Source organism: Cervus elaphus, chromosome 18 (genome assembly GCF_910594005.1).
Source record: "Cervus elaphus chromosome 18, mCerEla1.1, whole genome shotgun sequence".
Taxonomy (NCBI): Eukaryota; Metazoa; Chordata; class Mammalia; order Artiodactyla; family Cervidae; genus Cervus; species Cervus elaphus.
The window spans coordinates 73,923,465-73,939,468 of record NC_057832.1 but is presented as its reverse complement, the minus strand read 5'-3'; the positions used below and the strand labels follow the sequence as shown (position 1 = coordinate 73,939,468).

At 41.2% G+C, this 16,004-nt stretch overlaps 1 protein-coding gene across 5 annotated transcripts in view; it reads left to right on the top strand.

Moving 5' to 3' along the window:
* PLEKHA8 (pleckstrin homology domain containing A8) overlaps nt 1-11,201 on the top strand; it is a 68,147-nt gene extending 56,946 nt beyond the window's left edge. For all 5 annotated transcript variants that reach the window (XM_043872093.1, XM_043872094.1, XM_043872096.1 and 2 more), the window contains one exon: nt 5,247-11,201. In XM_043872093.1, the coding sequence (XP_043728028.1) occupies nt 5,247-5,444 (198 nt within the window). In that variant the 3' untranslated portion in view covers nt 5,445-11,201. The remainder of the gene's footprint in view (nt 1-5,246) is intronic.
* Nucleotides 11,202-16,004: the final 4,803 nt, after the last annotated feature.

Sequence of the window (16,004 nt, the reverse complement as noted above, 5' to 3'; positions counted from 1 at the left end):
GGTGGTGGTTTCAAGCCCATAGCTCCCTCTGCTGCCTGTCAGGGTCAGGCCTGGTAATTCTCAGATTTTAATACGTCATTTTTCCTAAACTGAATTGTATCTTTGAATATTAACTGACCTGGGTTGCCAGTGGCCAGAACTGGAAATCTCTTCTTCGCCAATTATTTTCCTTGTGGAAGTGTTTGTATTTGTGTGTGTTGGCTCCTGTTACCTATTATTCCTTCCTAGCATGACCTGGGAAGAACACACACCTGAGAATCATAGTACTCAGGTGGACAGATCAGGTCATCTGCTTTGTAAAATAGCTGGAGCAGATGGCCCCTTTCTGTCAGCAATAATATTCTGTGATTCTCTTATCGGGCGAGAGGTCAGCCATAGTCAGGTGCAGCCATGAAAGGCTGAATCTCATGTCATGGTACAATAGGAAATGTCAGATTAAAAATAGCTTGCAGATGAAGTCTTTTTCTAGTTTACTCAAGGTAAGAACTGTTCAGGTCATGATTTCTTAGGAGAAAGGTAAAGAAAGTGGGAGGAATTTATCATGGAAGAAATCAAATTTTAGTGAAAATGAAACATTTTACTGTTCACTGGAATAGGAGCCAGACCAGTTGCAGCTACACACTGCTCACACATCCACCTTCAGTGGATGTTTAATAACGTAATAATAGATTCTGTGTGGCTGTTGGACACTTAACATCGTGTATCAGACACTGTGCCAGGTACTTCTGTGTTCATTATCTTTGGGAATCCTTAGGATTAGCTCCTGCTGTTTTACAAGTTCAGAACTGTTCATTTCAGTCCCAGAGTGAGGCAGGGGCAGAGCCCAGGTCTAAACCCAAATCTGTCTCCAAGGCTGATGCTCATCCCACACATCACAGCTCTCCACAGTGAAGACAGAATCATTGAGAAGCTGCTAGTGAGAAATTAGGCAAAAGATGCTGCTCCATTCATCAATCTCCTTGAGTAAATACTGTGATTGCCTGCAGGTGCCTGACACCCAAGTTCCCTTGGTGAGATGAAAAGCAGGGAAACATTGAGTTGCCTCATTTATAAGAAACATAAATGTGGTTTTGTTTTTTTTTTTCAGTAGAGAGGGCAGAGTTTAATCCTGAAATATTGATGATCCAAGAGACATTGCCAATAAGAATGAAGCTATAGCAGAAAATTTATCATGAGCATGTCTTTGAGAGGACATTTTAACTTACAGCATTTTTCTAAGTAATTTAGATTATTTAGTAATTTAGTAATTAATTTAGTAATTTAGATTCATTGTAAACATAAAATGTATAGAAAAATAGAAAGGGTAAAACTTAAACTGTCCACAGTCTCACCATTCTATAATAACCATCTTCAACATTTTTGTGTTTTATCTTCTTAGCTCTTATTTTCATATATTTAACATATTCTTTTCAATGTTCTATTTATTGTGTATATTTATATAAATATCTATTAATAGATATTTCTATTTTATGTTTATTTTGTGTGTATAATTATCTTAATTTTGTATACTTACTCTGTATATGCATATAAATTTTTTGACACTTAGCTGGTTTTGTATTGTTTTTCTCCACTCTTTTAGTTTTTATATTTTCTAGTTGTATTGAGGAATAATTGACATACGTTACTGTATGTTTAAGGCACACAGCAAGATGGTTTGATTTAAATGTATTATAAAATGATTACCACAATAGGTTCAGCTAAATCCATCTTCTCATATAAATACAATAAAAAGAAAAGAAAGGAAAAAGGAAAAATTTTTCTCCTTGTGATGTGAATTCTTAGAATTTACTCTTTTAACACGTTTGCTCTATATCCAACAGCAGTATTAGCTGTAGCCATCCCCACTTATTTTTAGGGATTGCATAATATTTCCCCCAGAATAGAGGTAACGTAATTTATTTGTCCAAACCTTTGTGTTGGAAATTTCAGTTGCTTCTAAGTTTGTTTTTACAGATGAAACGGCATCTGTTTTTATGCATTTTTGACTAAAACAGTTATTTCCTCAAAATAGGTTCCTAGAAGTATTCCATAGTATTCCTAGAAGTATTCCTAGAAGATATTCCATAGAATATCTGTGTCTAATGCAAAGAACTAAAACCCCAACTTAGAGCACTTAGAGTGCACTGGATGTTGTCTTAAGTGCTTTACTTACATAAAGTTATTAATCTCATAACTCTGAAGTAGGTTCTCCTATTTTCCCTGCTTATAAACGAAACCTGAAACACATGGATGTCAGGTAATAACACCCAAAGTTATAGGAAAAGAGCATCTTGAAGACTCTTGATGCTACTGCCAATAGTTTTTAAATTTTCTGATTTTTAAGAAAATAGATTCTGTTGAGCATTTGGTAACAGCATTATTAATAGAGGAACTTCCTCTCAGTCTGTCTCCTATTATTCTCCAAGTCATCCCTACTTTGGGAAGTTTATTGAGTTTTCTGATGTCCTGATTAAAATCATCAGGGGAAGATCTAACTAATCTTGGTTGCTCAGGGAAATATCTTTTACACTCACGGAATCTGACTGACTTAACAGCCAAATATTGGACGTTCATCTTTGAACAGTTATGGTCTGTAGAACTGACGTCTGGTCTAGGCTCTGTCCCTTTCTGTGGCTCTCTTTTTTGGCTTCCTCTTCAGCTGAGTTCTGTCATTGTTTCCCAAATAACCTCAGCTGCATCATTGTTCCCTAGGAGCCTTTGAGAAATGCATTGTTGTGGACTCCACTCTGGAGAAACTTTAAACATTTTTTATTTTATGTAAATACACGAATGTAGTTTTATTTTGCTTTTTATTACAGAGTCCAAAAAGGTTGTAACAAAAAACGACAGTTTGTTCCATACTTCCCAGACTCACTAAAAGAGGCTGCAACTTTCAAATGCTTTGGCTATTTCTTCCAATACCTCTGTGATTCTAAAACTATTTACTCTTCTTTGTGGCCCTATCAATTTTAATTAATGTTGATTTCTGTTATGGATTAGAGTTTAGCTATCTCAGACCTTACTGTCACTACCTCCCCTTTCCCTGTATAATTAATTATATCACAAGTCAACATGATGGTGATGAGCCAGAATTCTATGACTTTTTTTGTTCTTTCTTAAATGAGTTTTATGTTTTTCCCTGTACCATGAACTCTCTCATATCACCATCATTTTGAACTCACAAAATGATCGATTATTATTGGATTATTATGGATTATTATTGGATTATCTATATTTTTTCCAGAACTTTCTAAACTCTTATTCCAGTCTGATTTGTTGTACTGCTGTTGTCCTAGAACTTTTGTTCTCAAATTTCCCTATACTGAGTCCCCACCTCACCTTAATTTTATTTCCCAAATCCTGTGACTTCCTATTTATTGGTCTAATCCCCCCCCCCTTTTTTTATGATATCCAAACTCTATTAGCTTCCTAAAAAAAAGAGTGCAAGGGAACTAAATTTTTGAGTTCTTACATGCCTGAAATTGTCTTTATTCTGCCCCCATTTCCTAGAGTGTTGCTTTGGCTGGTGTAGAATTCTGAAGTGAAAGTTGCTCAGTCGTGTCCAACTCTTTGTGACCTCATGGACTGTAGCCCACCAGGCTCCTCTGTCCATGGGATTCTCCAGGCAGGAATACTGGAGTGGGTAGCCATTCCCTTCTCCAGGGGATCTTCCCAACCCAGGGATTGAACCCGTGTCTCCCGCATTGCAGGCAGATTCTTTACCATGAACCACCAGAATTCTAGGTTAATAGTGATTTTCTCTCAGAACTTTGAAGGCAGTCCTCTGATGTTCTCCAGCTTCCAGTGTTACTACTCTAAAACCTGTAAAATCTAATGTATATAAACTGCTCCTCACCTCCTCCTAGATGCTTTTAGGATCTATTCTTTATCCCCACATTCTAAAATTCCACCATGTTCGCCTTTTGGTCTTTATCATTCATTTTGCTAAGCATTTGACTAGGTCTTTAAATCTGGAGACTCATATCCTTCTGTTCTGGGCGATTTTCTCTCATGATATTTTTGGACAGTTGCTTTTCCTCCGTCCTCTGCTCTCCCGTATACCCCTACCATTATTTGAGTGTTTATGGTGTGCGAGGTAGTGGAGTAAACACATCCTGCATGTCCCATTAATCCCTCAAATAAGGAAAGTGCTACCAGTCATCTTCTGCAGACGAGGAGACTGAGGTTCTAATTTAGTCCCCTTGCTTAAATTCCTCAAGCTAACCTGTAAAAGATTTGGGATTCAAGTCCAGGTCTCCTCACCTAGTGGCTGTGCTGTAACCACTGCATAATGCCAGTCACTCTCCAGTTGCAGAAAGGGAGAGGGTTGATTCTCAAAGGCTTTCAATATAAGGAAGCTCAAGACAGCAACTGCAAGATTTTTTACAATCTATTGAAGATTTAAAAAGCCTCCGGAGAGCTCTGTAGAGCCAAACCGGTAGATGCCAGAGAACAGATTTCAGTACGCTTAGGGAACAGTTGGCCTGCAGAGGGAGGGGAGCTGTAAGGAGCTTAGGAAATCTTTCCTCAGGGAAGCAATGTGGTTGGTGGTGTGGTTGAAAAAGCAGAGAGATGATCTTAAGTTCAGATCCTGGCCCTGGCACTTATTAGCTGTGTGATTTCCATATGTAAAATAGGGATATAGATTGTACAGGGTTCTTACAAAGATTAGCTGGGATAAAATACGTTAAAGCACCAGCATGCAAGCAAACCATAAATGTTAGCCCCCTTCATTTTTAGAAAATATTCATGAATACAAAGGAAATCTCTACATAAGGGTGAATGGGACATAGGTAAAGAAAGTATGTGGAGATGAGATATAAATAGGATGGTGAGCTGCCGCCAGGCTGGCCATGTGCCAGCAGAGACTCTGCAAGCAGCATGCGTGCAAGTCATCCTGAGCACTCCACGGGAAGAGTCTGGATCACTGTGAATGAGAAAGTTTGAGCTTTTCTCAAACTGTTCTCCTCTCACCATTCCCTGACTCGATGGGATCATTCATCCTCAGGATAGCCCAAGACTTGATGGGATCATTCATCCTCAGGATAGCCCAAGCCCACGTGCTTCTTCAAGCATTAAAGTGATTTGGTTCTTGAAACATATTGAAGAGTCCATGAGCTGAAGGAATGTGTGCCTGTTTTTTCACTCTTGCTCGCCTTAGCTCTGTGTCTCTGTGTGACTGTGTGTGCACGCGTATGCTTGTGCATGAGTATAATGCGCAAGAGAGCATGTCATGGTGCAACTTTTCACGAACAATTCTTTTGCAGTTAGCTCTGAGGGCAGCTCCATCCTATGAAGATTTTGTGGCTGCATTAACCATTAAGGAAGGCGACCACCAGAAGGCAGCTTTCAGTGTTGGGATGCAGAGGGACCTCAGCCTTTACCTCCCTGCCATGGAGAAGCAGCTGGCGATACTGGACACTTTATATGAGGTCCACGGACTGGAGTCTGATGAGGTGGTATGACATCTGCAGGCTAGCGCTGCCTCCTCACTTCAGGGAATAAAGTTTGCTAAAGTGTTTTGTTGCCCGACTTAAATTTCCAGCAGCAGCTCCAACTCTCTCCAATCTCTTACTTGGGGAATGGAGAGGGGAAGGCAAAGCCTAGTGCTTTTATATATAATTTTTTTCAATGCTGTATGTTTCATGTGTTTAAAAATCAAGGTGCTATATATTTAGTTCAAAAGGCCTCATGGAAAACCAAATCGTAGCTGTTATGTAGATGTGAACAGCAAGTTATAAGAGCAAATTTGACAAATGAATTTGTTAGTATTATGTTTTGTTTTTAGCTTTTAGTTTTAATGGGTCACCCAAACCCAAGCTGAAAATGAGCAATTTTCTGTATAGTCCTCTGTATGAGGACTATAACTCATAGCCAGTATTTCAGTCAACTTAGATTAGTCTAAAATTTTCAAGGGAGTTAGGCCCCTCTGTTGAAGCTATTGAAAATGTAGAGTTTGCTATTCCTAGATGTTCTGCAGAGAATTCTCTTCTCTGTGGCTCTGTGGGCCAGAAGAACCTGTGTATACAACACATCCGGTACACTGGTTGTAACCAAGCAGTACCATCCCATTTACAGGTGGGGAGACTGGCCCTGAAGAGACGAGTGGTGTGTCCTTGCCCCGAGCCGGGGGATAGTACGGGAGAGGTGGGTGGGTCATCTGAGGTGACCCCTGTGCAGTACACACCCTTTGCCACCTGCTTTCCCCTGCATCGTCTCAGTTGGACATCACAGCAAAACCATGGTATTCAGGGATTATTATTAAACTTCATAAGTAAGGTTTAGAGGTCAAGGGATAGGCTCAGTCACATAGCCGCTAAATAGAGGAACCACATGATTTCCATGTGTGACCTGGACCACCTCTGCATCAAAATCACATGGAGAGCTTGTTTGAAAATTAAATTCCCAGGCCTTACCTTGACCTGAAGATTCATAATTGTGGGAGTAGGACTCAGGATAATAAACCTTGAATTTGAATAAATTTTACAAGGTATTCTTGTGCAACAGGGTTGAAGAACTATGAGATTAAATTCTAGTTTATGGAATTCCCAGTCTTCTGCATGAACTAAATGTATCCTTTCTTGCAAAGAGGAGGAGGCCATCATTGAAGTGAAGTAGTTAAAAGGAGAGTGAGAAGTGGAGCGAGTTTACTCAGCAGCTTTCTTAACTGAACCAGCGGGCCTTGGTGTTGTCCCCAGGGGCCACAGTTCCGAATGTGCTCTCTGACCAGTCTTGGCTTAATCGCTAATACTGCAGAGTGGGCTAAATGCAGCTGCTTATCTGTCTCAAGAGATTTGGGACCATGTCACAGTTTAAAAGTGGGATTTTTAAGTCTTTCATGAAACAACCCAAAGAGTGTGACGTGATGCCAGGACTGTGGCCTCAGTCCCGCAGTAAGCCAGGCTGCCAGGAGTGGGCGTGGGGGAGAGGCCACGGGTACCTTCTGTGCCAGAGACCACTAGCTTAAAGTCGTTGGAAGGAAAGGTCCAGCACGAGGTGGCTCCCCAGCTGGAAGTGGTGTTCCTTTGAGGGGTCCAGGGGATGCTGCTCCGAGAGCAAAGAGAACCCTCTCCTTGGGTGGGAGGTTGCTATGGGGAAGGGTACTGATTTGGTCTTTTTGTCTGTCTTTAAACAGATGAGTGGGCAGCTAACGTAGCTCAAATTACTGAATTGGGTACTCTGTACAATAAGGACTTGTGTAAAATGCTTAAACTTTAGAAAAACAGCATCGGCTATTTTAAAGCTGGAGAGACAAAAAGTGCTGAAGTGACATTGATTCTTTCATATTTTAGCACTTGCTGTTGGCAGCTGCCAAGGTGTGTGTGTTGTCTCCTCCACTCCCACAAGTAATTAGTGCGCATCTCCTTCTCTGGCTAATGTGGGCATGATGGCAGGACTCGGGGATAATTTAGACTTCCTGCCCTTCAGAGAGCCTCCTAAAGGGAAGAAAAAAGCCACCAGCCTTTGCTTTACGTTGAGTGAATGTGCACATTAGCCCTTGTGCCATCAGGTGGGGAGGCTACCTGGAGATCGTAAGTGTTGTGAAGCATGACCATTTTGAGCAAATGCTGGTGCTTCCTGTCACATCAGGTGAACTGCTGTGGTCCCTGGCAGAGGTGGGCTCACGGAAAATACCTCAGATTTTCCACCGAGGCTCTGAATACACACAAAAAGAAAGCTGCTCAACATAACCATTTCACATTATATAGGTACTGCCTTGGCATATATGACCCAGTTTTCTGGAGAACATTTCATATTATCTGGGATCTTTGGTCAGAGAAGCTTGAGTAACTTGAATAAGTCACATTATCTACTCAACACTTTTCCAGCCCTACAGAAAGGGGGTAATGTTTTTTAATAAATATTTTCCTTACTGGAGCATGTTAAGTTTACCTGAGATGCATAAAGTTCTAGAAATTGAATTATCATCATACTAGATGATAAATTCAATTTGACCTGAAGCTTGACACAGTCAGAGCTTTATCCTGGACCTTTACTATTTGCTTCTCCATTTTACTTAAAGTCACAATTTGTGCTAATTTGCATTTACTATCTAAGAAGAGGACAAAGAGAAAAGAGAGTTAAGGCTTTCTCTCCAGAATCCTCCCAAGATTCCTGGGGCTTCCAAGCTTGCTTTCATTCTGACAGTAAGAGGAGATGGGAAAATGGTATTATGTTTGTTGGTGGAGTAATCACCTTGCTCAATCATTTTTAGGATTCCCTTTCTAGATTAACCTTTAGAGAGATCTTGAAGGAAAATAGAAGGTAATGTGTCTTCTAGGTGTCATTAGAAGCTAATAAGTAGCATTTGAACAATCTCTCACAAGGTACTTTCATACCTTTCATACTTTCGTACTTTCATAATTTCATTCATGTCTATACTTCCCACGGCAGAAGCCAGGCCTTCCACTTAGGAGGGATTAACGTGTGTTTGTCTAACTGAACAAAACAAAATCCTGTTAATGATGGCAATTTTTTGTCCTTTGAAAGCAAATTTGATTCCTTGTATCTAATCTTGACAAAAATGCTAAGTTAGAAGGGGGTACCTTTTGGGGAAGAAACCAGCTTGTGTCTTTGAAGAGGAGATGATTTTCTCATCACCTCCTGATCCAGCTCTACAGGAAGTGTAGAAGTGGGGCTCTTGGAATGTTGAGCACATCTATCCCCAGGAAATTGACTTTGAAAGGCAGCATTTGTTAGGATGTCTAAGTATTGACTTCAGGGGCCTTGTCATCATTATTTGTGTCATTCTGAATATAAATCCTCCCCAAATGTCATATTCCATGATGAGGGATATCTGAACTCCATAGTTCAGTCCTGCTGCCTCTCTCTCCTCTTCTGTTACTAATGGTTGTGAATAGTACCCTCATCAGAGTACCAAACCCATCCCCTTTTTTAACTGTTTTGCTCTATTCCTCAGCAGCAGCTTTCTGGCACATAGGTGGAGCATCTGGCACCGGCCTAGCCGGGGTCAGGTGCCCAGCCAATGAAGATTCTCTCTCAGTCTGCGAGCGCTTCTTAAAGAACCCCTGTCCCAAGGTATAGCTGTGAAGCAGGTGACCACATGGTATGTACTGTCTAGGAAAAGTGATATGTTATTAGATAAATGCTGCTGGAAAGATTTGCAGCCTTCTCTTTTTGATTATTAATTACACACATGCACATATATCCATCCCTAAAGTTAATGTTTTCAGTTTCCTATTTTTGGAAAAGTGTTTTTAATTAGGAAAAGCTTGTGGTAGGGACCAAGAAATAAATTACACTTTTCTTTATTAAATTTGAAGTAAACTAAAAGAGCTGAAGCAAGAGGTATCTTATTAAAGAAACCAAATCTAATGGTGAAAAATCAGAAGAAATATCATTTAAGTCAGTAAGGAAAGTCAGAGGGTTATGAGCAATACAAGATGTGATTTTGGGAGCTTTCTGGAAGAAAACTGTTCTTGTGTTTTTTTCCTACTAAATGACCATGTACTATAAGAAGCTGGTTACATGATGGTGCATTTCTGAATCACTTGCTTCTGATTTTAGGTTTTTTTTTTTAATAATTCTTCAGCTTTCCTGCCCTCATGTTTGATTTCTTTTTTTTCAAGTGAAGTGTCAACCTTTAAAATTTTTTTTCAATTTAGAATTTATGAGTACAGTACATCCTAAGCCATTGTTCTGTTAGCTGAGCTAATGTGTTTTGTCTTGGAATGCCTGACTTCCATGCTGTTTGTGATCTGGTGGAATCTGTACATGAGCTTCAGTGTCAACAGCAACCCATGTCCCAATGACATGCATGTAGAGTGCTTTACTTGGAAACACACTCTGCTTCCAGGTGGCCCTTCATTGTCTGCAGTTGCTTACTCAGGGGTTCATAATAATGTCATAAAAATCCCCACTAGCTGTCTAATAGTATTGTAAGACTGCTTATCTATTAACAGGGTGTAGCGGTCCTTTCAGCAATTCCATGAGCGTACTGTTCACTTGACCTCCTCTGGAAATGCCCCCCTCTACGGCCATACCACCCTGAACGCACCCGATCACGTCTGGAAATGCCCCCAGACCAGTCCTGGCACAGGCAGTAGCCTGTGTGCAGAGGCCGTCTGCACGATTTCTCACTGCACTGCTGCCTCAGGGCACTTGGAAGTGCCCCTCAGCAGTACAGTTGACGCAGGCGTTGATCTTTCTTCTGCACCATTTCTGTATAACCTTTCATTTCAAAAGGAGAAAACATAGCACTCATGCGGAACACAAGTGTTCCAAATTCTTTGGTTACCCTTTTTAATCACCTCTCTTTCAGAGTGAACACATGTTCTCAGCTACACTATGTGAGAACACAGGCAAGAGACCTTGCTTGTTCTAAGCACTGGGCTTTCTATTTTATGTATTTTAAAGTCCGATCAGTATTTCCTCCCAGACTTTGTAAACAGAAACCACTCTGGGATGCTTGGTACCCCTAGCAAAGCTGATCTCATCCACAGATTCCCACATATCTGTGTCTATTTATAGGTGTATTATGGAGTCAGTTGTGACGAGAAGGGTGATCTGGAAGTAATTCTGTTGCTTCCCAGAAGGCTAATGAGCCAGTCTCGTGGCATGTTTGATGTGTGAGTCCCCGGTGTCATGACAATTTCCCTAGAATGTCAGTAAGCAGCCCAACTACCTCATGTGAAATTGGCTGTGGACAATCTGTGTCAGATGAGACATGTGTTAAGGTTGATTTAATCTGGTTAATAGATTGGACAACATAATGTCTCTGTAAAGAAGAAACACATTAGACCAAATGCCAAAGGCTACTATGTACATAGATTTCCTTGGATTGCTTTTTAAAGTCAGTGTTTAATTCTGCCCCCAGTATTTTCATCTCAGTTGGTTGTGATTTCATAGATCCATGCACTTTGAATATCTGTCACATGCAGTCCTATGTTACCTGTTCTTGTCCTTCAGCATTTTGAATGAGCATCATAATGACGGTGGAAAGCAAGTGTCCAGTGGTTTGTTGATTCCTTAATTTTAATGGACATTTACTTAGATATAATGTGTTGGAGCCTTTAAAGATCAACTGGATAAATGAGAATTTCATGTTTAGGTTTCATGTTAAACTTTGTCCAAGTTCATACTCTGTATTTTGTGGGGAGGGGGAACAAGGGAGGGATTTACTTTTTTTGCAAAAGTATTTGAAAACATTTGTCAGATTTTATATTCATTAGTTATAATAAACTTATTTTTCAAGTATTTTATCAAGTGCTTCTCTGGAAGATTTTTGTGTGGGGTTTTGTTTAATGAATGTACCAGTAATAAGATTCATTTACTGGAACACATCCTACTTGCTGGGCATCCCAGGCTCTTTACAGATATTAATACACTTAATCCTCCTAATCAGCCTTTAGGGCCAGTACTGTTATTAGCCTCAAGTTACAGATGAGAAAACTGAGGCACAGACTGGGGAAACCCCTGGTCTTAGATCCCTCAGCTGATGAGTAGAGCCAGGCTACACACTCAGGCAGCCTAGCTCCAAAATCTTTATAACAAACTACATAGGCCTAAACAAAAAATAATTTTGAAGCATCAAATGGCCACTACAGTGGCACTGCCCAGGGTATTCTAAGCAGACTAGAAAGACCAGCTGCTGTCACAGGTGGCCGTGTTCTTCGGCCTGGTTTAATTCTGTTTTCAGAGAAACCACAAATGCAGAACAAAGAGATGAATTTGCTATGCAAAATGTTTGAGTTGCTGTTTGATTAATAAGTTTACATTCAAAGCAGATACTTCTTTTTGTCTAAATCAGTTGGTGCTAAGGTAGGGTTGAACTTGTCAGGTTTCCACTCTCATAAACTTGTTGGTGGATGTTAGGATGCCTGCAGATAGATAGGTACGTGTGGCTGGCATTAGAGTGCAACCCTGTCCACACCACCTCCTCAGGGAAGCTTCCCGCCTGTGCCCACTTGAGGCCTCCTCTCCAGCCACCTCTTTACATGACCTGGGCTGCTTAGAATTGGGACAGGGAGGTTTGAAGGCAGAGAGAGAAACTGGTGAAGTGTGGTAGTGTTAGAGCAAAAGCGTCCTGTGGAGTCTGAGCTGGGGTGGCCGTATTGGGTCACGTGGAAGAGAAAGGAGAAGAGAAAGCCAGTGGGGAAGGAACAGATGATGCAGGCACACTAGAAGCAGGGACAAGGAATTAGGTAGTCGCCAGGCACCAGCAAAACTTTCTTGAAGGCCAGCTTTCCCTTTCTCACTTCTAGCTCCCTCCGCTTGAGAACTGTGTGGCTTTACAGTAAGACCCCAGCCCTTTTGCTTACACTGCTTTTAGCAGGTGTATCTAAAAGCACATGTGTGTCTTTGTTCCACACTGAATATGGGCAAATCCACAAAAACCCAAGTAACATACATTGAAGAACCACCACCACTATCATTATTTTCACTGTGTAAAATGGAAATGCCCATCCAGACCTGAAATCAGTTTATGTGGGTTCTGCTTATTCCAAGTTATGTGCATTTCCCCTACAAAACTCCAGGAGACTTTTTGTAATAGCTTTGTTCTTATCATAAGCATCAGTTCTGCTAGAGATGGCAGTATAACCAGGTGACCACCTCCTGCCTTCTCTCATACCTGCTGGGAGTAGAATGCTCAGAGAGAGTGAAGAATCAACTGCTGACCCTCAGCTCCACCCTGGGGTACTTGGAAACCATGAAAACACAAGCTTCCTGGAGATTGAACCAAGGTGGGTTCAAGAGACCATGTTTGTATATCTGTCCTGATTTCTAGCAGGCAGGGGAGTAAAGCTGCCTTGTGCTAATTTTAGGAACCAGCTGAGGAAAAGCAACAACTGCTGCTTCCTATTCTTCCAGAACCTGCGAATATAGGTATGTTTTCTACCTGTTTTATTACCTTCTGCAGGAACGTGAATATACTTGCAAGATCTATGCTTAGTGGCTGCGATGGGGAAACTCAAAGAGCAAGAAGGAAGGGAGCCATCCTACAGTTAATATTTTTATTCTCACATTCTCATGGGTAGCTTAGAGATGTCCAAGACCCTTTTTATGAGCATACGTACACGTGTCTGTATGCATTCACACAGACACATCTTGACCCTTGTCATCACCATCATTCCAGAAGCACACAGTGGAGAGGTACGTTTGGAGCAGGGATGGCTTGCTTTGATAAGAATTGATGAGTGTTAATGGTCTGACATCAGCATTGAGATCACAGTGAATGGTTTACTCTGTAAACACATTTCCTTCCTCAGATAACAGGGCTGTCACTTCTATGCAAACACTGAGTGTGACCAGTGTGAGGGCTTTTTGCTTTGATTTGAAAGTCCAAGTTGTTGTTGAAAAGTTTTTGGATGTTTTAAGGGTCAAATCCTGGTTTGGAGGCCTTCATGAGATCACCTTAGACATTCCCCTGACCTTTGTGCTTCATTGACCAAATCTCTTTCCCCTGGCTTTTGTGAGTCACTGGGGGAGGTGGATGATTCTCTGCCTAGTTCCTCCTAATTTAGATCTAGCTGTCTACTCATTTCCGTTGCTAAATTAACTCATCTCCAGGCTTCAGAGAGCAGCCTCCATGCAGACAGCCCTAAAATTACACTTCAGGTGCCCGGTGCTCACATGGGTTGTGGCCTTGGAGCTCCTATCTAGACCCACCTACCTCCTGATCATCAATCCTTAGATATCCTACCTTCATCTGAAACCTCAGTTCCAAATGTGGTTGCTCCTTAAGCTTTGTCATCTAAGTCAGTGACACCACCATTATTCTAGTCTCTCAGGCAAGAAATTCAAACACCCTAAACTCCTCCCTCACTTCTTGACTCAATTTGTTACACTCCCAGTGGCTACAGCCTTGATCTCTGAATTCTGTGCTCCTTGAACCTGTTACTGTCTTCCAGACGATCCTTGATGACTCCACGCCACAGTTCAGGTTCCTTTACAGACTTGAAATGCCCTTTCCCGTTCCTGAAAACCCAGATTGAGTCTCTTCAGAAACTATCCAGACACAATAAATCCCAACCATCAATTTCACCTCTAAACACATCCTGCACTTCTAGATAATACTGCATAAATTAGAACTTTAAAAGGATGGGAAGTGTGATTACATGGGAACTGGACTAGTTATTACTGTAGCTGCCTCCCTCACCAAATCATGAACTTCACCTTCTTCACAATAGTGTGCCCAGCACCCAGCAGCGCCTTTCTGTCCATTGGAGGATCCCAGAACTGTCTTAGAAGTTGGGCGTTACCTACAGTGGTGCTCCCTATTTTCTTCAGGTGTGTAAGTTCTGTTATCCAGTTAGATAAAAATATTTTGAAGCAAAGTCCTACACATATCTTCAATTCCTTCCTGCTTCCTTGGCTGCTCAAGTAATACTCTGACCACTCAAAGTATAAATAATTTATGTTTTTTAAATATTTTGCCTTTGTTAATACAGGTATAAAATGTTTTGTAAGTGGTACTTATGTGTATCAAATTATGAACAATCAGAAGGCAAAATCTGGTTCATGGTTCTCAACCCTGTTTAGTCCTTCTATCTGAATCGATAAAAAGAATTTAAAAACAAATAACTAAAAGCACTGATGTATAGGCCCCTCCCAAACCACTTAAATCAATCTGTGGAATAGTTCGCTTGTATTTCTAAAACCTGCCCAGTGATTCTAATAGGCAGCCAGATTGAGAACTCCAGAACTGCTGATTTAGGCCTTTAAAATTGTGCTTTGGGGTCTTTTAGGATAAAAAAGGCCAGATCACAGAACCTCCATCCCCTGAAGCCTAACAAAATGAACTACCAAAATAAAAATTTAACCAGTAAAAAAAAAAAAAATTTAACCAGTAAAAAGTTTCACCAGGGATGAAAGAAGCAGCCCAACCTTGTCACTATGCCCTAAACTTCAAAATGTAATTGCCAAAGGAAAAGACCAAGTTTTCTGGCAAGAATGAGAAGAATTCCTAATGCTGCCCCTGTTGGGGGAATTTGCAAAATGCAGAATTTTCCTTAAAATCTCAGATTTTGGAGAGAAGATTGGAGAGTTGGACACTTCCTCTGAGTGGGGCTACTCTCTGTGTGTTCGTGTTTAGGGGAGGGGGTTTTGCTGAGGAAAGATGGGTGAACCAGGGACAGGAGCAACCAGCCCATTCCTAATTTAAGGAAAAAACGCACATCCCAAGGGTCTTCTGTCTCCCATGATAGAGTAGATGTCTCTCCTCTCCATTTGGAGTTCACAGTGCTGCAGGACTTACTGTAACCATCAGAGGGCAGAGCAGAGCCCAGCTCCTCCAACAAAAGCCTGTATACACAGCTCCTCCTCCCTCCCCCATGCAGATGCACACAGACAGGCAGGCCTCGGGTTTGGCTGGTACACACTGGTGTGACTGTGCTGACTTATAATATTGAAATGCTTCTATACCAGGAAGTAAATAATCACTATCTGCAGTGTCTCAGCTTTGACCCCAGCCCCTCTCATGAGAACCATCCAACTCCAGACCACCCCACAGTCTATTATCTTAAAGGGGCAACGTGGCCTAACAAGGCCCCTGCTGCAGAACTGTGGTCAACCTCTTTCCTGCTTATTCAGTGTCTGTGTCATGCTAGTTGTGAAATATTTTTAATCTCATCCATGCAGAAAAGTATATAGAATACAAGCACACAGGGGAAGAGAAAGAGTTGTCATCTGAGGTGGAAATATGTCAAGTAGAATACACCAACACTGTGTCAGAGCAAATAAATGGTCTGAACAGACCTGCCTACCTTAAGCATGAGCATATTTAAATAACATGACCTGGTAACCACGTAAATATGCTACAGCAGCAAAGGCAACAGAGTGGGGAACAGAGGAAACTAGTAGGGAAGAATTTACCTAAGAAACAAAAGTTTCTACAGGTGTATTGTATTCTCAAAGAACATCAAAAGAACATAAATTCAGTAAAATGGTTCAGTCGCTCATTGTGTCTGACTCTTTGCAACTCCATGGACTGTAGCGCGCCAGGATTCCCTGTCCTTCACCATCTCCCAGAGCTTGCTCAGACTCATGTCCATCAAGTTGGTGAT